This window comes from Dipodomys spectabilis, unplaced genomic scaffold (genome assembly GCF_019054845.1).
Source record: "Dipodomys spectabilis isolate Male_0828 unplaced genomic scaffold, ASM1905484v1 ptg000317l, whole genome shotgun sequence".
Lineage (NCBI taxonomy): Eukaryota > Metazoa > Chordata > Mammalia > Rodentia > Heteromyidae > Dipodomys > Dipodomys spectabilis.
This window is the reverse complement of record NW_024870994.1, coordinates 1,363,959-1,388,225: the sequence shown is the minus strand read 5'-3', so window position 1 is coordinate 1,388,225 and position 24,267 is coordinate 1,363,959. Positions and strand designations below refer to the sequence as shown.

General features: G+C 44.0%; 1 protein-coding gene across 1 annotated transcript in view; it reads right to left on the bottom strand.

Moving 5' to 3' along the window:
* Positions 1 to 512: 512 nt before the first annotated feature.
* Positions 513 to 24,267, bottom strand: part of Cse1l (chromosome segregation 1 like) — a 35,848-nt gene continuing 12,093 nt past the window's right edge. Inside the window, exons 9-25 of the mRNA XM_042702182.1 lie at positions 21,977 to 22,144; positions 21,739 to 21,868; positions 20,335 to 20,400; positions 17,311 to 17,513; positions 16,830 to 16,914; positions 13,882 to 13,943; positions 11,570 to 11,706; positions 10,542 to 10,645; positions 9,063 to 9,160; positions 8,288 to 8,438; positions 7,968 to 8,176; positions 6,892 to 6,989; positions 6,715 to 6,800; positions 5,692 to 5,773; positions 3,439 to 3,585; positions 2,533 to 2,764; positions 513 to 1,178 (exon numbers count right to left, since the gene is read on the bottom strand). Coding sequence (XP_042558116.1) covers positions 1,089 to 1,178; positions 2,533 to 2,764; positions 3,439 to 3,585; positions 5,692 to 5,773; positions 6,715 to 6,800; positions 6,892 to 6,989; positions 7,968 to 8,176; positions 8,288 to 8,438; positions 9,063 to 9,160; positions 10,542 to 10,645; positions 11,570 to 11,706; positions 13,882 to 13,943; positions 16,830 to 16,914; positions 17,311 to 17,513; positions 20,335 to 20,400; positions 21,739 to 21,868; positions 21,977 to 22,144 — 2,148 coding nt within the window. The 3' untranslated portion in view covers positions 513 to 1,088. The remainder of the gene's footprint in view (positions 1,179 to 2,532; positions 2,765 to 3,438; positions 3,586 to 5,691; positions 5,774 to 6,714; positions 6,801 to 6,891; positions 6,990 to 7,967; positions 8,177 to 8,287; positions 8,439 to 9,062; positions 9,161 to 10,541; positions 10,646 to 11,569; positions 11,707 to 13,881; positions 13,944 to 16,829; positions 16,915 to 17,310; positions 17,514 to 20,334; positions 20,401 to 21,738; positions 21,869 to 21,976; positions 22,145 to 24,267) is intronic.

Below are 24,267 nucleotides of genomic sequence, written 5' to 3'. Positions count from 1 at the left end.
TGAAGCAGGAGGATGGAGAATTCTAGGCCAGTCTCTTAACAGACATGCTTCCTTGGCATCTACTTAACCAGCCCAAGCTGCTAAAATGCTCACCAGCAGCCCCAGCAAGCCAATGTCCAACCTGCCGAAACATCACGTGCTAACTGCCCTTCCACCAAGGACCACGTAAGGCAGAACAGTAATGTGTTGGTCAAAACCAACAGCATTTGCTGGCAAAGTCATGAAATGGCTCTGACAGAACTCTCCAGGCCCCACCCAGGGAAGAAGGGTGTTGCCATACTCAGCCCTGCAGGAGGAGGGACCCTAGGACTCAGCCACCACTACAGGGTGCCCTCCCCCCTGCTACCATCTTGGAGCCATCCTGCTACCCAGGAATGGCTACAAAGTTCTAGAAAATAAGCCCAATCCATATTAACTTCTGCATCCCCTTTGGAGGAAAAAAACAAGACAGATTAATCTTGAGTTTTAAGTGATTTAGAAATTTGGATTTTTATGGAGTCCAGAGGGCGAAATAGATTGAAAGAAATTCTTCATTTTTATAAAAGTATCAGAGCACCAAAAACCTGTCCTTAGATGTTCTTAGATACATATTTTAGGCTTTGCTTTATTGCTAATTACAGACGTTCACTATGAAATGTGCACTGCTTGGCAAGATACACTTTTTTTTTTTTAACTTTCTCAAATTTCCAATAAAAACTTAAACAGACAAAACATACAAAGGACAAAAATACAAACCAGCAACAGCTTCAAACAAAAGGATTTAGTAACAGAAATTAAGTCTCCACAGTCAGTGTCCGTCAAGAATGTAAAATTATCCAAACCGTGCAAATGCTCAACTCAAAACAGATGGCCCACACCGCACCGCTACTATGTGTCCCTCCACACTGCCAAGTCCCTGCTTACGTGATGACCACACCACCACCTCATTCGCTCAAGGCTCAGCTTATCAAAGCAGCATTCAATATCCTTACAAGAGGGAATCCGTGCCATGTCCAATGGAAAAACGTTTCAGAGCAGCTGAGCTCAGGCCTGCGCTCAATGAAGAGCGGTAAGTGGTCACAGCAGCATCACGTGGTGTCACAGAAGTGTCACAGCAGCGTCACACTGGCCGCCTGGAGGTATCCTTGAAGATACTGCAGCGCTTCCGCGTTCAGGCTGGTGCTCACCATAGAGGGAACCTGCAGGGAGTAGAGGCCGACAGGTGTTGTGTTCCCCCTGCTCAGGTGCTTAGGTCCTCATAACCATGCCCCCCCCCGCCCCCCCTCCCCCCCAAGCTGCCCCGGAGTAACAGGGTCGTGAGAGGCAAGCTGTCCCTCATCACGGTCAAACACAGCATCAAGTAACTCAGCTGCTTTCACACCTTCAAGAACGGATAGTCTAGGGCACTGGTGGCTCACGCCTGTCATCCTAGCTACACAGGAGGCTGAGCTCTGAGGATCACAGTTCAAAGCCAGCCTGGGCAGGGAAGTCTGTGAGACTCCTATCTCCAATAAACCACCAGAAAACCAGAGATGGCACTGTGGCTCAAGCGGTAGAGTGCTCACCTTGAGCTGAAGAGCTGAGGGAAAGCGCCCAGACGGAATCTAAGCACCATGACAGGCCCCCCAAAAAACCAGTCTTAAGTGAGGGGCAGTGGCTCAAGCCTGTGATCTTAGCTACTTAGGAAGTGGACACGGGGGACTGTAGTTTGAGACCAGCTCAGGAAAAAACATTTTCAAGTGGGAGCACTAAGAGGACTACAGTCTGAGCTGGTATAGGCATAAAGCAAGTCTGTCTGCACAAGGGTGTGGGTGTGCTGCGCCCCACAAGTGCAGTGCGGTGGACATGGCTTGCTGGCTGCATGCACGTGGAAATTCTCCATAAGAAAACAAAAAGATTAGTAGTTTGACACTAACAAATTTTGGGGTGGGGAATGTAGCTTAGTGACAGAGCACTTGCCTAGCATGCATGAAGCCCTGGGCTCAATCCTCAGTACCACATAAGTAGAAAAAGCCGGAAGTGGCGCTATGGTTCAAGTAGTAGAGCGCTAGCCCCGAGCAGAAGCAACTCAGGGACCGTGTCCAGGTCCTGAGTTCCAGCCCCAGGACTGGCCAAAAAAAAAAAAAGATAAATTTTAACAACTAATAAATAGAAGGACTGGCTGTGAATTGAAAACCCTTTGTACAAGTACGCAGTTAAAACACAAAAAGAAAGTTCTGGGCTCAATGTAATTTGTCTACTCTTCAAGTGAGTCAGGTAAAATGTTATTTCTAGTACAAAATATGAGGGGGAAAAAAACCTCAACCTTAAAACCAGCTTTCTGTCGGGCTGGGAAGGTGGCTCAGTGGTAGAGTGCTTGCCTTGCATGCTTGAGGCCCTGATTCGATTCCTCAGTACCACATAAGCAGAAGGAAAAAAAAAGCCGGAAGTGGCGCTGTGGCTCAAGTGGTAGCTCGTATGCCAGAGTGACGATCAGAACGTTGGTGAGCAACGTCCCGCTGCCTGCTCCCCGGTCTACCATGGGCAGACGGAGCATGACAGCCGAGCACTCACCCTTCCTGGACAGGCCGTGGACAACTTGTGCAGTGACTGTGCCAGGTGAATTTTGGGGTTGTTCACCATCTGGCCTACAGGGTCGTGCTCTTTCTTCCCAGCAAACGCCAGCTGTGAGAAGGCCGTCTGGTACCCGGGCGTGTCCTCTATGTCAATGAAGTGCTCTTCATCGGGAATGCTGTCATCCTCAGGTAACTCAAAAAGGCCGATGAGAGACTGTAATAAAGGAGTCCTGGATTGGAAGAAAGCGAGATTAAAAAAAACCAAAACAAAAAAACAGGAATTTCTCAAAACCACACTTGACTTCCAGAGCAGAAGGGACCGGGATTGAAGATGGCTACTGGAGCTTCTGCCTGCCCAGAGAACACCCAGCTCCTGACTCCAGCAATGCCTGCAGCAGAGCCCTGAGGAAGCGGGTCTCCGCAAAGGGATCATGCATGGAGTGGGCGTCTGCGTGGAGCCAAGAGGAGAAAGGAGAAACTCGGAGTGAGGATGCGCGTATCTCCTGGCTCCCAGGTTCTCAATACACACCGTTCAGCTGGAGTGATCTTGGCGAAGACTGTCATCCAACAGTCCGTGCTCTGAGTCAGCCCTCCCCCGTAAGAACTGGAAAACACGACTATCTTTCTAGGCCCAGAAGCAGAAGCTGCCTCTGGGGGTGAAGCTGAGAGCAGAACGCCATGCCCCGCCCCCGCAGCTGCAGGGGCGGAGCGGAGCACCTACCACAGCTGCAGAACGCCATGCCCCGCCCCCCGCAGCTGCAGGGGCGGAGCGGAGCACCTACCACAGCTGCAGAGCGCCATGCCCCGCCCCCCGCAGCTGCAGGGGCGGAGCGGAGCACCTACCACAGCTGCAGAACGCCATGCCCCGCCCCCCGCAGCTGCAGGGGCGGAGCGGAGCACCTACCACAGCTTGGTGTACTCCGTGTCCATCATTGGGGGACACTCGGTGAGTAATTTGGTTATGCCAACCGCACAGATCTTTTTCTCCACATTTCCAGACACTTTCTGAATTTCAGGAATAATGATTTTTTCCAAAACCATTCCAAACATTCTATTAAAACAAGATGAATTCAATTAATATTAAATAGATTAAGTAGATATTACCTATTAAATAATAGGTATTTATAGTCAAGTGACTCCTGAATGGAATGCATTATTATATAAAAAGGCTATTTCTTGGAAGTGGAGCTGTGGCTCAACTGGTATAGTGCTATCCTTGAGCTGATAGAGCTCAGGAACAGCGCCCAGGCCCAGAGTTCAAGCCCCATGACCAACACCCCCCCCCGCCCCAAAAAAAAAGGCTGTTTTTTTCAGGCCAGGGGAAGAGACCTGAGATGACAAAACAAGAAGGTTCTTCATAAACCTCTGTCATTGTCTTACCCACACTTCAGGTTACTGGAAATGTTTGCTTCAGGAGAATCTTTCTTCTTTTGGTAGCACTAGCGTTTGAATTCAGGCCTTATGTGTGCTAGGCAGGAGCCGTACCACTTTTTTTGCTCCTTATTTTTTAGGTCGCATCTTGTGATTTGGTCAAGGTTGTCTATGACTACAACCTCTACCATGCCCAGCCTGTTGTTGGAAGGGTACTACTCATTTTTTTTGCCTGGACTAGCCTCAAACCATGATCTTCCATCTCTGTATCTAGAGTAGATGGGATTATAGTTATAAGCCACCATGCCAGTCTTGATTCAGTAGACTGTATAGCTGCTTTGTGCATATGTATACACACGTACACATGTGTGCACATATGCATATGGGCCAGGGTTCTACGGTTTTTAAAAAAACGATTAAAGAAATTCAATGCTTCTTTCCTTTCCCATTCAAATAAACTTATTCTTTACTTCATTAAATTTCATTAAACAAAACCCCTATTATCCCACCATCCAGGAATACACACAAGTATTTCTCGATTATAAACTTCCCGTCCATCTTCACATGTATACCTGTAAGTAGTAAGCAAGTGCATCAATGCAACTGCTTCTTTAATTATTTGGAGATAAAATTATTCAGAAATGGTAGACGCATGGCATTCAAATGGTAGGTACTTGCCTATCAAGTACAAGGCCCTGATTCAAAACTCAGTACCAGAAAATAGGAGAAAAGAACCTTATCCCATCCCGGTAGCTGCAAAGATCCTGTAAAATTTTTACAGTTATACATGATATAAAATCCTTAAGCGTTTATCTTTCAATAAATCCTATTTTCCTCTTCTGGCCAGAATTTTGCTCTTTAGAAATGGTGTCAATTTAGACCCTACTGGCAGGGGCTGTGAGTCTTCTCTACGTCTAAGAACTCTACAATCTGGTATTTTCTGGTTAATTCTTTTTTTTTTTAAATTTGTGGGTCATGAGGCCTGAACTCTGGGCCTGAGTGCTGTCCCTCAGCTCTTTTTTTTTTTTGGGTCCGGTCATGGGGTCTGAACTCTGGGCCTGGGCGCTGTCCCTCAGCTCTTCAGCTCAAGGCTAGCGCTCTACCAATTGAGCCACAGCGCCACTTCCGGCTTTCTTCCCCCCTACTTATGTGGTGCTGAGGAATCAAACCCAGGGCCTCTTGCATGCGAGGCAAGCACTCTACCACTGAGCCACCTTCCCAGGCCCCCGCCTCCCCTGGTTAATTCTTACTTTAGCTAATCTGGAATGTTTGGGGACATTATTCAGAAATAGGGCTTTATCTTTCCCTAAAGAATTTTTCCCTAGGAGGTGTCCTACCTTCCCCTGCTAACGGGAGATGGTACCACATGGCCGTTGTGCATACATTTGGGTAAATCAAAAGCAAAGCTTTACTGGTCCCCAAGTATCCCATTTGGAGAGACTCTTTCTGCTGGCCTAACAAGGCAGGCTCACGGAGAACACAATGGACTGCCTGCCATGCCACAGTGCACACTGGCTGTGGAGGGAAGGCAGAGAGTGGGCTAGCTCTGGGAGCTGGGAAAACGATCATGATCACAGGATCTTGCTTTTACAACTTACACCTAAAAACAGTCCCCGAACTATACAGATACTCCCCTCAAGATAGAACCAGGAAATCACCTGTAAGACCGCTGGTGTACTTTAAAACCAACAAACAAAAGGTCTTCCTTTTAAAAATAAAATGCAACAATTTAAAAGTATTTTAAAATACCTTTGCTTTTAAAAACAAAAACAAAAAACAAACTTACTTTGGTTGTATACCATCAAATATTTCTTGTAAGGCTAGTGCCCCGTATCTTATGCAATACAAATTAATGAAGACTAAGAAACCTGTTGAAAAATGCAGAATGTCAAGAGAATGAATTGACCTCACCGAGAACTACTGTTCCCACCGAAGCCCACTGACCAGCTCTGGCGTCATACCTGCCGCCTTCTGAGAAAACAAGCACACACAATTTGCCCTCATATTGTTAGACCTTTATACATGAGCTGAATTGTATCGCTATTATTATGCCTTTCTTTTTCTTTTGCCAGTCCTGGGGTTTGAACTCAGCCTGGGCACTATCACTGAGTTTCTTCTGCTCAAGCAAGCATTCTACCACTTGAGCCACAGCACCACTTCTGGCTTTTTGTGTTCATGTGGTACTGATGAATCAAACCCAGGGTTTCATGTATGCGAGGCACGCACTCTATCACGAGGCCACATTCCCAGCCATCATGCCTTTCTTTTGCGTGCAGATCCTGGGGATTGAACTCAGTACCTAGACACTGTCCCTCAGCTTTCTGTGCCTGCGTCTAGCACGACTGCTTGAGCCACTGCTCCCCTTTGGACTTTTTGGTGATTAACTGGAGATAGAGTCTCACAGACTTTCATGTCTGGGCTGGCTTCAAACCATGACCCTCAGATCTCAGTTTCTTAAGAAGGATTACAGGTGTGAGCCACCCAGTAGTCCTCTCTCTCTCTTTTTTGCCAGTCCTGGGACTTGAACTGAGGAATCAAACCCAGGGCTTTATGCATGCTAGGCAATAATTCTACCACCAGGCCACATTCCCAGACCCTCATTATTTCTTTTGAAATTAAATAGACACACCAACCAACCCTGGGGACACATTACATTTAGAAACTAATTTATTATTTGAGACTACAAACATCTAAAAGTATTTCAGATACCTTTCTAACATTTATAACTGATAAAAACTTTATCTGTAAATGAAGTCTAGGGGTTTAGCTTTCCTTCTTTATTGCTATGAAAACACAGTGATTTACTTACTCTTGATAAACTTTGTGGTTTTGGAATTCTGAAGTCTTTGGAAGAGCAGAATGAAGATTTGTTTCCTGTACTGATCAACTGATTCACTAAAGAATTGAAGAAAAGCAACAATATAAATTCAGTACTTATTCACTTTGTGAATGCCTGTTTCAATGTACAAGGTTGTGTGAGACTCACGGTGGCATGTGCTCTATTATACTGTTGAGAAGATAAAAGCCTTGGTGGTCATTTGCTTTGGATGCTATCAACTTCTGGAAGACACCCAGTAATCCAGGCTACAACAAAACACAGCAGATAATCAAGTTAGGGAAGCCAAACTCACCCTCCCAAGCTCAACAGACATAATCAATCTGTCCTGAAAAATGATCCATAATGAATAATCAGCCTCTATCTTTAGTCTTATCTGAAATATGGGAGACTGGACAGAGTCACAATAAGCCACTCAAGTTCGTAAAATTGAACTATGTGGTTGTTACTTCCATTTCTACCATAGACAAATGGTAACTTCTAAAGGATGGAGCGACACCCTAGGGGGTGAGGCTGATCAGGAAACTTCACATGGGTGGAAATGTCACAGTAAGCCTTGCCCCCAACATGCATGACTCATGTATGCTAATAAAAGTAAGTAAATACGAACTAAAGGCTATGCAAACACGCTGGGCACTGGTGGCTCATGCTTGTAATCCTAGCTACTCAGGAGGCTGAGATCTGAGGATCACGGTTCAAAGCTAGCCCGGGCAGGAAAGTCTGTGAGACTCTTATCTCCAATAAAACCACTAGAAAACTGAAAGTGGCTCTGTGGTTCAAGCGGTAGAGCACTCACCTTGAGCTGAAGAGTGCAGGGACAGCGCCCAAGCCCAGAGTTCATGCCCCACGACTGACCCCCCCTCCCCCCCCAAAAAAGCTATGCAATTCAAATACTTCCTCCCCGACACCCCCCCTTTTTTTTCTGTTGGTCTTGGGTCTTAAACTCTGGCCTGGGTGCTGTCCCTGAGCTCTTCAGCTCAAGGTAAATGCTCTACCACTTGAGCCACAGCACCACTTTTGGTTTTCTGGTGGTTAATTGGAGATAAGAGTCTCAGGGATTTTCCTGCCCAGGCTGGCTTTGAATTGTGGTCCTCAGATCTCAGCCTCCTGAGTAGCTAGGATTACAGGCGTGAGCCACCAGCGCCCGGCTGAATTTAATTATTTTAAGTGGAGGAAAAAAACTATAATTTTCTATTCCTAGTTACTTCCAAAGAAGCCAGACTCACAATTTTGTCGGCTGCAGCGCTTGCTATTGTATTGGACCCGCGCTCTAAGAATGCCTGCAGGAGCCTCACGAGAGCTGGGATGTTCCCTGTTCTTTCCCAGAGAACAGGCTGGAGGAGGTGAGGAAATAAGGCCATGTAGGAGGATGGGATGTCATTCTTGTGTGTTTCCAGAAGCAGAGACATCACTTGAAAGACGTATGGGACGAATTCTGTTGACACAGGCAACAACAGAGCAGCTCTGAGTTGAGCTGCGCTGAGCAGAGCACTGCAGACCCCCTGCAGTTCCATCCCAGTGCTGGGAAGGCAACTTTGGTGCTTACCTTGCACATCATTCTGCAAGATTTCAGTGAACACCAGAAACAAAGCTTCCTCGAAGTTCACAACAGCAGCAGGGTTAGCTTTGCAGGTTATTCTTATGGACAAGCAAATCGCCTCAAACATGTAATGGTTAAAGTGTGGTTTGCTTGGATTCTGAAATTTAAAACAAAGCCACTAACTATTCTGATAATTTCAGTGACTACAACATATCTAAACCAAAACACACCTCTCTAGAACACACTTAAAGTAGATATATATTTTGCAATGAGGGGGAAAGCATCAAAACCAGTGAACTAGTAGTATGTTTAATACCCATCCTCCAAGCACAGGAAACTCCATTTGAATTTTTTTTTTTTTTTGCCAGTCCTGGGGCTTGAACTCGGCCTGAGTGTTACCACTGAGATTCTTTTTCTCAAGCTCTACCACTTAAGCCACTGTGCCACTTCTAGCTTTTTCTGAGTGGTTTATTGGAGATCAGAGTCTCATAAACTTTCCTACCTAAGCTGGCTTCAAACTGCAACCCTCAGACCTCAGCCTCCTGAGTAGCTGGGATTACAGGTGTGAGCCACCAGTGCCTGGCTTATTTGAAATTTGTAAATTTTACCCAAGCTTCATCTCCCAGAGCTGTACAATGTATTTTTGCCCAACGGGCTCTCAGCCAGCCAGCACTGTAGGCAGTGCCGGGAGAACGTGATGGAGTCAGGCACGGCCCACCTCCAGAGCGGAAATTGTATGGAGTAAGTGAAAAGCAAGCACACCTTCCAAGTCAGCCCTTACCTTACTAACAGCTAAGAGCTTCTGTGTAAGCTGAGAGATGAGGGTAGGGATGTAGGGGATTATGGCTTCTTGCAGGAGGGAAAAGCTTCTCATGATAGCTATAAAATACAAAAACAGTACAAACAGCATTTGGTAAACTTTACAAAGAAACAGTGACTAGAGACAAAACATACTGATCAAATACAATTTAACGATGCTTAAATAACTTCAATTTAAAAATAACCTCAATTTCCCTTCTGTCTAAAATCAGGAGAGGGGTTAGCAACAAAATTTCACTGGCAAACAGCGTGTGCTTCTGGAAGGCCCAAAGCTTATGGAATTTATAAAGAGCCAATGACAAACACGCAGAGGACTAGGGAGCAAATGGGTGAGGTGAACTGACAAGGTTGAGCAGCAGAGAAGGACATGTCTCAGGGCTTTCTCGCAAAAATCATAGGCAGAAAATGGTTAGCCTTGGTCTAAAAGAAACAATCTCAATCCATAGGAAACTGAAGAAGAATGTCAGCTACTCATTTTCCCCCAGATTAAGCACCCAAGAAAAAAAAATTGAAGTATGTATAAAGTCACCTATTGTAAAAACACTTTAATTAGTACCTAGAAATATCTGGCAAGAGAAATCTATTTGCAAGCGAAATGGAGGATGGTTTTCTTTCACAACCCCAGAGTGAGTGCTGACTAAGCAGAACACCAAGCTTAGTGAATGTGCACCGTTCTCTTCCCTCTCAGGAGCTAAACTCCCACTTACCTTTCCATACACTGCTAGAGAAACCCTTCCCTGACCCTCTCAGGAGCTAAACTCCCACTTACCTTTCCCTACACTGCTAGAGAAACCCTTCCCTGACCCAGGCCCAGGCTAGGAGGGATGGAGGATGAGTTAGTCCAACCATGTAAAGAACATGCACACGGTATTACAGAGAAGAATGACACCGTGCCTTCTTGGGTACCCTAGGAACCACACACTTGCTGGCTGCCCTGTGTGTGGGAAAGCCACCCGCACATCCCAGTACACGCATGTGTCTCACACCCCAGGGGTGTATTTCTCGCCACCCAGACACTCCTCTAGGCTTTTGGGATGCGAGACGGCTCTTGGACTGAGCAACAGGAACCTACTAACACAGCACCTGGCAAATGACCCTAACGGCAGGTAAGCAGGTGGAGTCAATTACATGCTCTACACTTTTCCACACCCCAGCGCAGCGGTCAACAAACATTTTTGTATGATTTAATCTCCATTCTCAGGAAAGGAAAAAAATGAGTGGGCTACAAGGGTTCTGTAGCAAGCTAACACAAAACATTTCAGAGAACAAGCAATACATAAACCATAACTTTTCACTTAAAAATAACAAAACCTATGCAATTCTTGACAAACAACATTTGGTTGGTGAACTACACACCTGAAATACAACTGGAGAGTATTTAGCCTCGGTAACCTGAGGTTAGACACTTGGTTATGATCTGTTCACCAGGGAAACGGCCTACCTTTCATAATATATTCATTTTCTGAAGAGCCAGGAAGTGTGAGAGCTTTGAAAAGGTTTGTTAGCAGAATCTCAACAAACGGTGCGATTTCTGCAGCTGTAAAACTATAGATGAAAAAACAGCTTTCAGTCACTACCGCCTGAGCTTGCCCCTGCGGAATACCCTGGCCACTACCAATCACACTTCTTGGCGTGAAACAAGCCATCTCCCACCACCGACAGCTGGCACACAGCTTAGGAAAGTCACTATTTGCATGTGCTCACGTTAAGCTCCTAGTCAGGTGAACAAAACCCAGGTGAACCCAACATCACCAAGACTGCAGAGGTTATCCTTGGTTCTCAGGTGTCACCAACAAGGGCCCCAGCTTCAGGATCTCCACCATCTACTTTTCCCGTAGGCACCATACTCTCAGCCTCAACATAGGTCCCGGCTGAACTCAGCTCAAAGGATGTCCTTTCAGCCCCTAAGTGCCTGTGCGTGTTCTGTGCCTTAAGTTCTTGGTGAAGAAAGAACCTAGAACTGTTTTCTGTCTCCTACTCAGAGCCCAGTTTCCAGAACTAACTCTGTGAAGAACAGCCTGAGAAACACACAGACCCCCACTGCACACTTCAGTCACGTACTGGGCTAGGCCAGAGAATTTCTATCAGCGGCGTGACATTTAGGAGTATGGAGAGCACACGGCTCCATGGGAAAATGGCAGCTGCAGTCTTGCTGAGAATCTGACCTCTGTTTTAATCGCCACCTCATGAATGCCGTAATCCCCGTTTTGACAGCTAGAACACTCCAAATGAAACGAGCCATTTCTTTACAGGACCACTGACACACAGCTCTATTTACTCATCTTACAAGTGTCTATTTTGGCAACCTGCTTCAAGTTCTTTTGGAATGAAAATACAAATGAATACAGTATACATTTGCTTTTTTTAACTAATGCTGAAAATTTGAAAAATCCAGAGAAATCTGACAATGAAGTATACCCCTCATCCCAAGCTACATGTTCTAGAAATTGCTTAGAATCAAACACTTACAGAGTGGCATTGTTAGGCCCTCTCATGGTAAACAGCCTTTCCAGTGCATGTGCTGCGTATGTATGAACGACAATACTTTCTGCTTGAAGATGATTAATTAAGAGAGGAATAGAGACTAAAAGATGCTCTTTTGGTACCTGAAAAATACAATAATGTACATGTTCTAAATAAAAGACAATCAGAAGAGATGGTGTGTGATTTTTTTTTTTTTGGTCAGTTATGGGGCTTGAACTCTGGGCTTGGGCGCTGTCCCTCAGCATCTTCAGCTCAAGGCCAGAGCTCTAATGCTTGACCCACAGTGCCACTTCCAGTTTTCTAGTAGTTCACTAGAGATAAGAGTCTCAGACTTTCCTGCTCCGGTTGGCTTTGAACCATGATCCTCAGATCTCAGCTTCCTGATTAGCTAGGATTATAGGCGTTAGCCACCAGCGCCCAGCAGTGTGTTGATTTTTAACACATCTTCTTTTTCCAGTTGTTATAACAGTAGATAATATTGCTAGGCAATCAAAACTTCCATCTTCAATTAATCCATTCCCACCCACTTTTCTAATTCTTCTGAACATAACACTATGAGCAGGGGAAAATCTTACGGACATGTGAACAGACCATAAAATTTTATGAAGCAGACAGAATTTATCAATCAAAGTTTGTACAGGTCACAACCTTTATAGACCATGATAATGACAATTCACCTTGTGATGGTTAAAATGTGTTTGTGTGACTTTAGCTAAGTATCTCACAATATTGTTAAGTTTATTTGTATTCACTTAATTTCAATAAAGAAATTTTAAAAAGAATCATACTTTTGATAAATTTAAGTTATTTTAAGCATTTTTTTTCTCTATTTACCTAATGGGATAATATTCTAAGTATATAGACAACAAAGGCATATTTAGTGATATTAAAATATTGTTATTTTGAAACTATGTATATCTATCTTACTATAAATCAAGTAAGTTATACATTATATACACATTAAAAAAAAGTAAAGCAAGCCAAGTGCTGGTGGCTCACCTGTAGTCCTAGCTACTCAGAAGCTGAGATATGAGGATCCTAGTTTGAAGTCAGCGTCTGTGAGACTCTTATCTTTAATTAGTCACCAAAAAGCCAAATGTGGAGCTTTGGCTCAAGTGGCAGAACACTAACCTTGAGCAAAAAAGCTTAAGGGCAGCACCCAGGCTCCGAGTTCAAGCCTCAGAACTAACACAAAAATAGTCAGGCAGTGGTAGCTCACATCTATAATCCTAGCCACTCAAGAGGGCTGAGATCTGAGGATCAAGGTTTGAAGCCAGCCCAGGTAGGAAGTCTATGCAAGTCTTGTCTCTAATTAATCATCAAAATTCCAGGAGAGCTAGGGCTCAAGTGGTAGAGTACCAGGCCTGAACAAAAAAGCTAAGGCACAACACCCACAACATCCCCCACTCCAAATAAAATAATAATAATTGAAAGCTTTGGTCAACTGAGTAAGTTATAGTTAATACTATTGTATCAAGGCCCATTTCCTGGGTGGGATCCTGTCCCAATCTACTCAGTACCAGCATCAAAAAAAAAAAAAAAAAAGTTAAACAAAAGCCAGCATGGTAGGGGAAGAACCTAAAGGTATAATGATAGCCTCTGATCATGTAAAATAATAATAAAATGGGGGCGGGGAAAGTTGGTTTGGTGGCATATATCTATAAATCCCAGCACTAGGAGGTTAAGGCAGGAAGTTCAAAAGTTTGAGGCCAGCCTAAACTATGTACAAGATGTCTATGAAGAAAAGAAAAATCCTTAACAGTATTCAAGTTAATTGGGAATTATTTGATTTTCTTCTAAATACATTTCCTAGTTCTGCCAATGAAAAAGCATAGAGCCAATAACCACCACTGGTGAGATCCTTAGCACCCAGATAATGGGCTTCAAATAAACTGACCCAAGCCTCATCAGGCCTCCAGCTCTGGCAATGTGTAAAGAAATAACTTCTGTGAGGCCAAAAGTAGAATAAAACCCTCCAATGATTTCTGTGATGAGCAACACACAGTGCTAGAGGAAACATCTTTCCTGTAAAACAGGCAACTGAAAACATAATCAACCACCAGCAATATGTAGCTGCTTGGGTGCAAACCTTCAATGAAGGTTCAATGAAGAAGACACAAAACACAGTGTTTGCTTACTGTGTGAAGTCTGGGATTTAATTTCCAGCCTGACAAAACCAGAAACTTAATACAATGTTTTTATAAGATGTGATATCTGAGCTAGCTGCACAATGGATTGGTGGAGAAGCTGTGCAGGAGAACTCCTAAGTGCCCTAAAACAAGTAAAAAGCCACTTACTTGGTTCCTAAAAATCATAATGTATTTGATGCCATCAGCTTTAAGCACAGGAAATTCATTCACTATTCAAAAGAAAAAATCATAGTTACTTAAGTGGTTAAAACTGTTACTACCAACATTTTCAGAGATGTAAACAGTAACCAAAATGTCAAGTCATCAAAGTGTAATTGACTTGTACCATGTTGTAATATGTTCCCAGAACTGAAGCCACTCTAAATTGAAGCTATTTAAATTAAGACCACGCTCCTTAAGCAGTGGCAGGAAAATACACTGAGCACCCACTAACTGTTAATGGTTCTTAGCAGGTGCTGGTAGCTCCCACCTGTAATCCTAGCTACTCAGGAAGCTAAGATCTAAGCCAGCCTGGGCAACAAAGTCAGTGAGATTCTTATCTCCAATTAACCACTAGAGGACCAGATGTGGCTCAAAGTGGTAGATAGCTAGCTTTGAAAAAGCTCAGGGATAGTGCTGAGGCCCTGAGTTCAGACCCCGTGACTGACAAAAAAAAACTTGAACTGAAAGAAAGCTCCTTACATTACCTACTTATGGGTATATATAAAATTTTCATACCAAGTTTTTGTTTTACAAAAGAAGTATCAATCTAGATGAGCAGTGTCATAAACAGAAAATGGTTGTCAGGTTTTAAGTACTTTGAAATATCCTTCAATTTCTTTTCAAATACAAAGATTAATTTGTTTATTATTTTTATACTTTATATAAGGAACACATTTAAAATGTCTTCCGCTGGGCGTCGGTGGCTCAAACCTGTTATCCTGGCTACTCAGAACGCTGAGATCTGAGGACTGCAGTTCAAAACCAGCCCAGGGAGGAAAGTCCCTGTGAGACTCTTATCTCTTAACCATCAGAAAACCAGAAGTGGTGCTGTGGCTCAAGTGGTAGAGGCTCACCTTGAGCTGAAGAGTGCAGGGACAGCGCCCTGCAGTTCAAGTCCCAGAAAGGGGCTGGGGGTGGGGGTAGGGAGAATCTTCTTTTACTTTTTTTTTTTGTGGCACTGGTGATTCATTTAGGGCCTCATGTTTGCTGAGCAGGTGCTCTACCATTTAAATCATGCCCTCAGCCCTCTGTTTTGCCTTTTTTGTCAGTTGTGGGGCTTGAACTCAGAGCCTGGACACTCTTTCTGGAGCTCTTTCACTCAAGGCTAGTGCTGTAACACTTGGAGCCACAGTACCACTTCCCGTTTTCTGGTGGTTAATTCCTGCCCAGGCTGGCTTTGAACCATGATCCTCAGATCTCAACTTCCAGAGTAGCTAGGATTACAGGAGTGAGCCACTGGCAACGGACTTGCCTCGTCTTTTGAAGATGGAGTCTGACTTTTCTGTCAAGCTAGCTTTGAACCCTGATGGTCAAGTCTCCAGGGCAGGCAGGCTTACAGGGTTGAGCCACCGGTGCCTGGCTGCTGTGATTCATTTGCAGCTGGGTCTTGCTTTCTGCCTGGGTGGGCACAGCCGCAACCATCCCACTTGTGCTTGTGTCACTGGGAATGAAGGACACACTGCCACAACCAGTTTGGCAAATTCTTTTTTTGCCTGGGCTGGGTTCCAATGGTGTCCATCTCCCAAGGAGCTCAGATTATAGGCTTGGGCTACTGTTTATTAACTTTCACCATAATATTATTATATATGTTTTAAGCATACATAATCCTATGCTTAATGCTGATTGTATAAAATATAAATTTTAGGAACTAGAGTATGTGTGTAATATAGAAATATATATTGATTATACACATATATAGCTCACACCACACTGTCTTCTAGCCCTTCTTCCCAAATAAACACTTTTCTCATTTTTGGCTGTGCTGGAGTTTGGACTGAGGTCCTTGAGCTTGCTATGGTCATTCAACCCTTGAGCTGCACCCCGCCTCTTTTTATTTCAAAGGGAATCTCATATGTTGGGGCCAGCCTGGACAACAATCTATTACACTTCCCACATAGCTAGGATGGTCACAGATAAATGCTACTGCACCCAGTTTTTTGGTCAGTCGTGGGGCTTGAATTCAGGGCACGGGCACTGTCCCTGTGCTTTTTTACTCAAGGTTAGCCACAGTGCCATTTCTGGTTTTCTGGTGGTTCACTGGAGATTAAGTGTCTCATGGCCACCAGGCACTGGTGGCTCATGCCTGTAATCCTAGCTACTAAACTAAGGAAGTTGAGATCTGAGGATCACTGTTCAAAGCCAGCGGGGAGGGGGGGGGGGGGGGGGGGGGGGAGGTGCCGGCGGCGGGAAGACTCTTATCTCCAATAAGCTACCAGAAAACCAGAAGTGTGGTGGGATCAAATGGTAGAGCTCTAGCTGGGAGCTGAAGAGCTCAATGGTAGAGCCCAGACCCAGAGTTCAAGCCCCACCACTGACAACAACAACAAAAAAGTATCTCATGGATTTTCCTGCCTGGGCTGCTTCTGAACTGCTATCCTCAGATTTCAGCTCCTGAGCAGGAAGGATTATAGGTGTAAGATGTGACCAATGACAAGCAGCAATACATTCTTTATCAAAAGTAGTTTCAAACCCCAGTAACACCAAAAAAGTTAATCTCAACTGGGAAAGAACTGAGGAAGTCATTTGACATTTAATTCTGTTAAAAAAAAAAAAGCAAGGAGGACAGAAATCAGTTTTGTAAGTACCATAGTAACTCTACTTTTGTCATGTTATTTATTTCATAGTATTATACTGCAGATAACAATCGCCAGGCACCAATGGTTCATGCCTATATGATCTTAGCTGGAGGACCCTAAGTCAAGACCACTCTAGGCAGAGAAGTTTACTAGACTCTCTAAATAATTAGCAAAAGAAAGCCTACAGCCATGGCTCAAGTGATAGAGCACCAGCCTTAAACACAATGCCCTGGAGTTCTAATCCCAATACTGTAAACAGAATACAAAAGTTACACAAATAGTGTTGTAAGTTATATAAAGTAACTTTCAAAAACTCACCGTTACTTGATTTTAAATCAGGGAGGATATGATTCACAAAGAACTCAGTCAGGTTTACAAGTTCATTGGCTTGTGTAATTCCATGCTGAAAAGCAAATTTATAACAGGGTAAAATACAGATAATGAAATAAACATCTGTATACATTACACATATCAGAAATTTAAGCATGTTAGAGTACCACACTAAAAAGTGATGATAAACACTTCAAATAGAAATTCTTCACATATACAACACTATCAAATAATAGAGAATGTCCCTACACTGAACAGCTAAGTTTAAATTAAGTCAATTAAATTTAAATTACACAGCCTCTTTTAAAGTAACAATAGTATTAGTTAACAAACAAGTGCTAAACTCATTTACATTAGTTCTCTTTGCAAAATATAAAAATTCTGATCAGAATTAAAAGGTTGCATTATCAGAGATAGATTATGTCATTTTGAATTCTACGGTTACCAACTTCAGGAAGAAAATATTTACCTTTTGTGTTTGGGCTTTTGATGCCAAAGAGGTCACCAAGTAAATGGCTGCATCTTTGTGCTTCCAGTTGACAGATGGGTTTTTGGCATACTCCTGAAGCATGGAATTAACATAACCAGAGAAGATTCCTGTCACAGGTCCCTCAAAAAACTTGCATAATCCCCGGACCAGGTCACAGGCAGCCCTCCGTCTGGTATCAATATCTATAAAATAAAAAAGGATCATTTGAGGCCAGGCACTGGTGGCTCATACCTGTAACCCTACCTATTCAGGAGGCTGAGAACTGAAGATCAGTTCAGTCAGCTCAGGTAGACAAATATGAGACTTATTTTCAATTAACCAGCAAAAAGCTGGAACTAGAGGTGTAGCTCAATGATAGTATGCTACGAGCGTATGCACCAGGTTCAAACCCTGGCACTGGCATACATGCACAAGCATGCATGTCCACATACACAAAATTTCTTGGGAAAGCCAGGCATCAATGGCTCACACCTGTAATCCTAGCTACTTAGGAGGCTGAGATCTGAGGATCACATTTCAAAGCCTGCCCAGGACAGGAAACTCCATGAGACTCTTATCCCCAATAAACCACTTAAGAAAACCGGAAGTAGCGCTGTGGCTCAAGTGGTAGAGTGCTTGCCTTGAGCTGAAGAGCCGAGGGACAGTGCCCAGGCCAAGAGTTTAAGCCCCAAAACCAAACTCCCCACCCACCCCCCAAAAAATTTCTTGTGATAAAAAAGCAACCATCAAGCTGGGTGCCAGTGCCTCACACCTATAATCCTCTATCTCAAGAGGCTGAGATCTGAGGATCGGCAGTTCAAAGCCCAGGCAGGAAAGTCTGTGAGACTCATCTCTAGTAAACCACCAGAAAACCTGAAGTAGTGCTATGACTCAAGTGGTAGAGCATTCACCTTGAGCTCAAGAGTTCAAGGACAGTGTCCAGGCTCAAGAGTTCAAGCCCCATGACCAACATTAAAAAACAAAAAACAAAAAACCAACAACAACCATCAACCAAGTGAACCAATTCATAAGAAATTTCCAAATTATTTGATGGCTGTCAGCCACATGATGAAGGTAATGTTTTTCCATGTAAGAAACACAAAATGAGAAACAAACTGAAGGTCATATAAATATCATAAACAATAAGACAAATGAGCAAAGGAGGAGAGACTTCTCAGAAGAGATAAAAATGGTAAAGAAATATATGAAGAAATGCTCAACATCCCTGGCCATAAAGAAAACACAAATCAGCCGGGCGCTGGTGGCTCACGCCTGTAATCCTAGCTACTCAGGAGGCTGAGATCTGAGGATCGCGGTTCAAAGCCAGCCTGGGCAGGAGAGACCGTGAGACTCCTATCTCCAATAAACCACCAGAAAACCGGAAGTGGCACTATAGCTCAAGTGGTAGAGTGCTCGCCTTGAGCTGAAGAGCTGAGGGACAGCGCCCAGGCCCAGAGTTCAAGTCCCACGACCGACCAAAAAAAAAAGAAAAAAGAAAACACAAATCAAAACAACTAGGATCCCATTCTCACCCAGTTAGATTGGCCAACATCATGAATTCAAACAACCAATGTTGGTGGGGATGTGGGGGGGGAAAGGAACGCTACTGCACTGTAGGTGGGAATGTAAACTAGTACAACCACTCTGGACAGCAGTCTGGAGGTTCATCTAAACATAGATCTCCCTATGACCCAGCCATACCACTCCTGGACCTCTACTTAGAACATCACTTGCACATCTATGTTCACTGCTGCACTAGTCACAATAACCAAGTTATGTAAACAGCCCAGATGCCCTCCAATAGATGAGTCAAAAAAATGTGGCACCTATACCCAATGGAAGTTTATTCAGCCATTAGAAAGAAAGGAGGATACACTTGGGAGATGAACTCCAGGAAATGGAAACAAGGTTTTGTGCTTTGTGGTTGTTTTTTATTTTTTTACCTTTTTGCCTTATTTATTCATTTATCTGTCTTGGGGAGGGGAAAGGGGGCACAAAAATGGCAGGAGAGAGGGTGAACAATGCAGCAGTGGTACTCATCAGACACCAGGTTGGAAATGAATTATACAACCTATGAGTGGGGACAGGAGGGAAAAACTGAGATAAAGCAAGGAAGGGGGGCTGGGAAGGTGGCTCAGTGGTAGAGCGCTTGCTTGCATGCATGAGGCCCTGGGTTCCATTCCTCAGCAACACATAAGCAGAAAAAAAAAGCCGGAAGTGGCGCTGTGGCTCAAGACTCAAGTGGTAGAGCGCTAGCCTTGAGCTGAAGAGCTGAGGGACAGCGCCCAGGCCCAGAGTTCAGGCCCCACGACCGGACCCAAAAAAAAAAAACAAAAACAAAAACAAAAAACTTTCATTACTTGACTTACGTAACTATAACCCCTCTGTATAGCACCTTTATAATAACAATTAAAAAAATTTTAAGACAGTATGTTTTGACTCCCTCCCTGCTTTTTTTGCAATGCTAAGGACAAAATCCAAACCTCAAAGTTTTTGTTTTTTTATTTTTTGTTGGTCCGTGGGACCTGAACTCTGGGCCTGGGCACTGTCCCTCAGCTTTTCAGCTCAAGGCTAGCGCTCTACCACTTGAACCACAGTGCCACTTCCAGCTTTTTCTGCTTATATGGTGCTGAGGAACTGAACCCAGACACTACCACTGAGCCACCTTCCCAGGTCCCCTCCCCCCCCCCAAAAAAAAAAGCCTCGGGGTTTCAACTCTGGGCCTGGGTGCTGTCCCTGAGCTCTTCATTGGCCCAAGGCGAGCACTCTACCGCTTGAGCCACAGCACCACTTCCGGTTTTCTAGTGGTTTAATGGAGATAAGAGTTTCAGACTTTCCTGCCCAGGCTAGCTTTGAATGGTGATCCTCAGATCTCAGCCTGCTGAGTAGCTAGGATTAAGGAGTGAGCCACCGGCAACCAGCTGAAACTACTCTGATCCTAGTCTCCACTTTTCCTATTTACCAGAAAGAGAATGACATTAAACTGGCTTGCAAGAGCCACAGCTACAAAAGCAAAATACATACCAGATCCTTCCAAATCTCTTCTTATGTACTCTTCAGAATTGTCCTCAAATGCTTCTTCATCAGCAGCTGCAGAGTTGATATTTTAAAATAACCCATTAAAAAGACATGTCATGTCACTCCACATCTAAGTACATGAGAGCATAGAAATGCTGTTCACAGCATTCTTTCCCATCCATGACTACTTTATTCTTAATCATCCCTAGAGAAGCTAATACACCATGAAAAGATATTAGATAAATCAAACAGTTGTGACATAAGACAGTATCCCCCCCCAAATCAACTTTCACTCCAGCTGTTAAAAGCTTTTTGTCAGATAAGAACAATGAAAACAAAAGAACTGCCAGGGACTGGGAAGGTGGCTTAGTGGAAGAGTGCTTGTCTAACATGCATGAGGACCTGGGTTCAATTCCTCAGCACCACATAAACACAAAAGGCCAGAAGTGAAGTAGCACTGTGGCTCACGTGGTGGAGTGCTAGTCTTGAGGAAAAGAAGTTCAGGGACAGTGGCCTTGAGTCAAGCCTCAGGACTGGAACAGGGAAGGGGGAGAGGAGGGAGCAGAACACAAGAAAACCAATTATCAGCCAAGCATTGGTGGCTTATACCTGTCATCCTAGCTATTTAGGAGGCTGAGATCTGAGGATAGCAGTTCAAAGCCAGCCTGGGAAGGAAACGCTTATCTCCAGTTAACCACCAGTAAAAACTGGAAGTGGCGCTGTGGCTCAAGTGGTAGAGCACTTGCTTACCTTGAGCTGAAGAGCTCAGGGACAGTGTCTAGGCCCAGAGTTCAAGCCCCATGACCCACAAAAAACAATTTAAAAAACCCTATAATCATCACTTGTTAAGTCATTTCAACAACAAAACAGAGCAGACAATACTTAGATGAAGACAACCTCCATGAATGTAAACAAAATCTCACACTATACTGTTGTTAATGTCCTCCTGGCATCCCAGGAGGAAGCCTGAGCCTCTTCACTACTGGCCCTCATGACTGTGAGAAGAGGGATGGATATGAACACCTGATCCTGACCTGTACACAAACGCAGTGGCCTTCAACTTGGCATGTAAAAATCGCCTATTCTGAAGTCAACTATTTCAAAACAGCTATTCATTTTGGTGAAACATTGAACCAAACAAAAGAAACCACTAAAATTATCCTAATTTGAGAACCTGTATTTTCCAGATTCATTGGGTCATTTTAAGTCTTATTCAAATATTGTTAAATGAACTCTGCATAGCACATGCCTTCTACACAAGCCACAATTTCTTTCCTGCCTGTCTGGAAGCAGATTTACAATAATCTGATTCGTAAGTTTCATTTAGTAATGACATTCAACTGCATGTTACAAGAAATTTATGCTAACACCCTTTTAAAAACTGAAACCTTCATACTTGGCCATAATTACCTCTAAATTCCATGTTAGGCACAATAACCTTCTCACAGATACTTGTCAGCGTGTTCTGGTCCTCAAACAGATTCTTATAATGAGGTCTCTCACAAACTGAAGCCAGAAATTGAATTGCATTACTTACCAACTGAAACAAAACATAAAAATAAGAATATCTTAAAAGCAAAACCAAACAGCTCATCTACAGTAAATACATAGGGAAAGAATCTCTTGACTGTCTCCACCATCATCTTACCAAATCATATTTAACTTCTTGGCCTGTTGTAACTAGTAAGTTCCAGATGGCTGTGACAAAACGAGGCAGGTACCGTTGAAATTCTTCATCATATTTTTGTGCGTAGAGTGCAGCATTATCACAAATCTGGGACTTTAAAAGCTCCAGTAAGCCTGCTTCCTCTTCATCCTCATGTAAACAGAAAAGAGAAAACTCAAACATACAACTTAAAGACTAAAAGACAAGAAGAGTTCTGCAGGGCTGGGAAGATGGCTCAGTGGTAGAGCGCTTCCCTTGCATGCCTGAGGCCCTGGGTTCGATTCCTCAGCACCACATAAGCAAAATGAAAAAAGCCAGAAGTGGCGCTGTGGCTCAACTGGTAGAGCGCTAGCCTTGAGCTGAAGAGCTGAGGGACAGCGCCCAGGCCCAGAGCTCAGGCCCCACGACCGGACCCAAAAAAAAAAAAAGAAGAGTTCTGCTAAAATCCCAAATCCATTAGTGTAAATTACATCTGTGCCAAAGCAACCTATTCAAGTCTTGCAAAGGTAATGCTACAGGATTTTCATAAACAATACTATGGTATAATAAATGCTCAGTAAACTAGAGTCCAAATCTGGCCTATCCCTATTTTGGGTAGTTTTCATTCATTCTTCATGTATATAATTATAGTACTACCTGCTGCTTCCACATCACAACTGTAGAGAAGTTAAAACAGAGCCTGTGGCCCACAAAACTCAAGTGTTTACTCTGGTCCATTATAGAAAAAGTTCACCAGTCTAAACTATGCCAGTGAATTGTGCCAAAAACCTCCAAATTAGAAGAGAGAAAAACAACTCCCTTACACCTTGTTCAAAACATAAATGTAAGGGATGATACACAATGAGATAACACAAAGTTAACCAGGCAAAGAGTTACCTGTAAGAACTTTGTGAAAAATTTCCTTTAGACTTAAATGTAAATATAAAACAAAAGTTAATTCTGCCAGGCATGATGGCATATGACTACAGTCCCAACACTTGCGAGGCAGAGACTCAAGAATCACAAGTTTGAAACCCTTCTCAAAAATCTGTGGGCTTAGCCGGGCGCTGGGGGCTCACACCTGTAATCCTAGCTACTCAGGAGGCTGAGATCTGAGGATCGCGGTTCAAAGCCAGCCCAGACAGGAGAGACCTTGAGACTCCTATCTCCAGTAAACCACCAGAAAACCGGAAGTGGCGCTGTAGCTCAAGTGGTAGAGCGCTTGCCTTGAGCTGAAGAGCTGAGGGACAGCGCCCAGGTCCAGAGTTCAAGCCCCACAACCAACAACAACAACAAAAAAAATCTGTGGGCTGGGCTGGGAAGGTGGCTCAGTGGTAGAGCGCTTGCCTTGCATACATGAGGCCCTGGGTTCGATTCCTCAGCACCACATAAGCAAAAAGAAAAAAGCAGGAAGTGGCGCTGTGGCTCAAGTGGTAGAGCGCTAGCCTTGAGCTGAAGAGCTGAGGCCCAGAGTTCAGGCCCCCCCGACTGGAGCCCCCACCACCCAAAAAAATAAAAAAAAATCTGTGGGCTAGGGGCTGGGAAGGTGGCTCAGTGTAGAGCGCTTGCCTTGCATGCCTGAGGCCCTGGGTTCGATTCCTCATCACCACATAAGCAAAAAGAAAAAAGCCAGAAGTGGCGCTGTGGCTCAAGCGGTAGAGCGCTAGCCTTCAGCTGAAGAGCTGAGGGACAGGGTCCAGGCCCATAGTTCAGGCCCCACAACCGGACCCAAAAAAATCTGTGGGCTAGTTGGGCACTGGTGGCTCATGCCTGTAATCCTAGCTACTCAGGAAGCCAAGAACCAAGGATCACGGTTCAAAGCCAGTCTGGGCAGGATTTGGAGACTCTTATCTCCAATTAACCATCAGAAAACTACAAGTGGCTCACCAGCTCAAAGTGGTAGAGTGCTAGACTTGAGCAGAAAAGCTCAAGGATAGCACCCAGGCCCCAAGTTCAAGCTACTCGACTGACCAAAAAAAATCACTGGGCTAGGGATGGCTCAAAGGTCACTCATACACCAATACTAAGAATGCAACAAGTAAACAGAAAAGCTTCATTTTCTGAGAAGTATCTTTTTTTCACAAGAGGACTGAAATATTACTTTCAGGAGCTACATTTTTGTTCCCTTTGTACTTAAGTCAAATTTGACACTAAATCAGGTATGACAAAATCACAATCTGATCTAAATTTCAATTAATTTTTTTTTTTTTTGGGTCCGTCGTGCGGCCTGAACTCTTGGGCCTGGGCACTGTCCCTCAGCTCTTCAGCTCAAGGCTAGCACTCTACCACTTGAG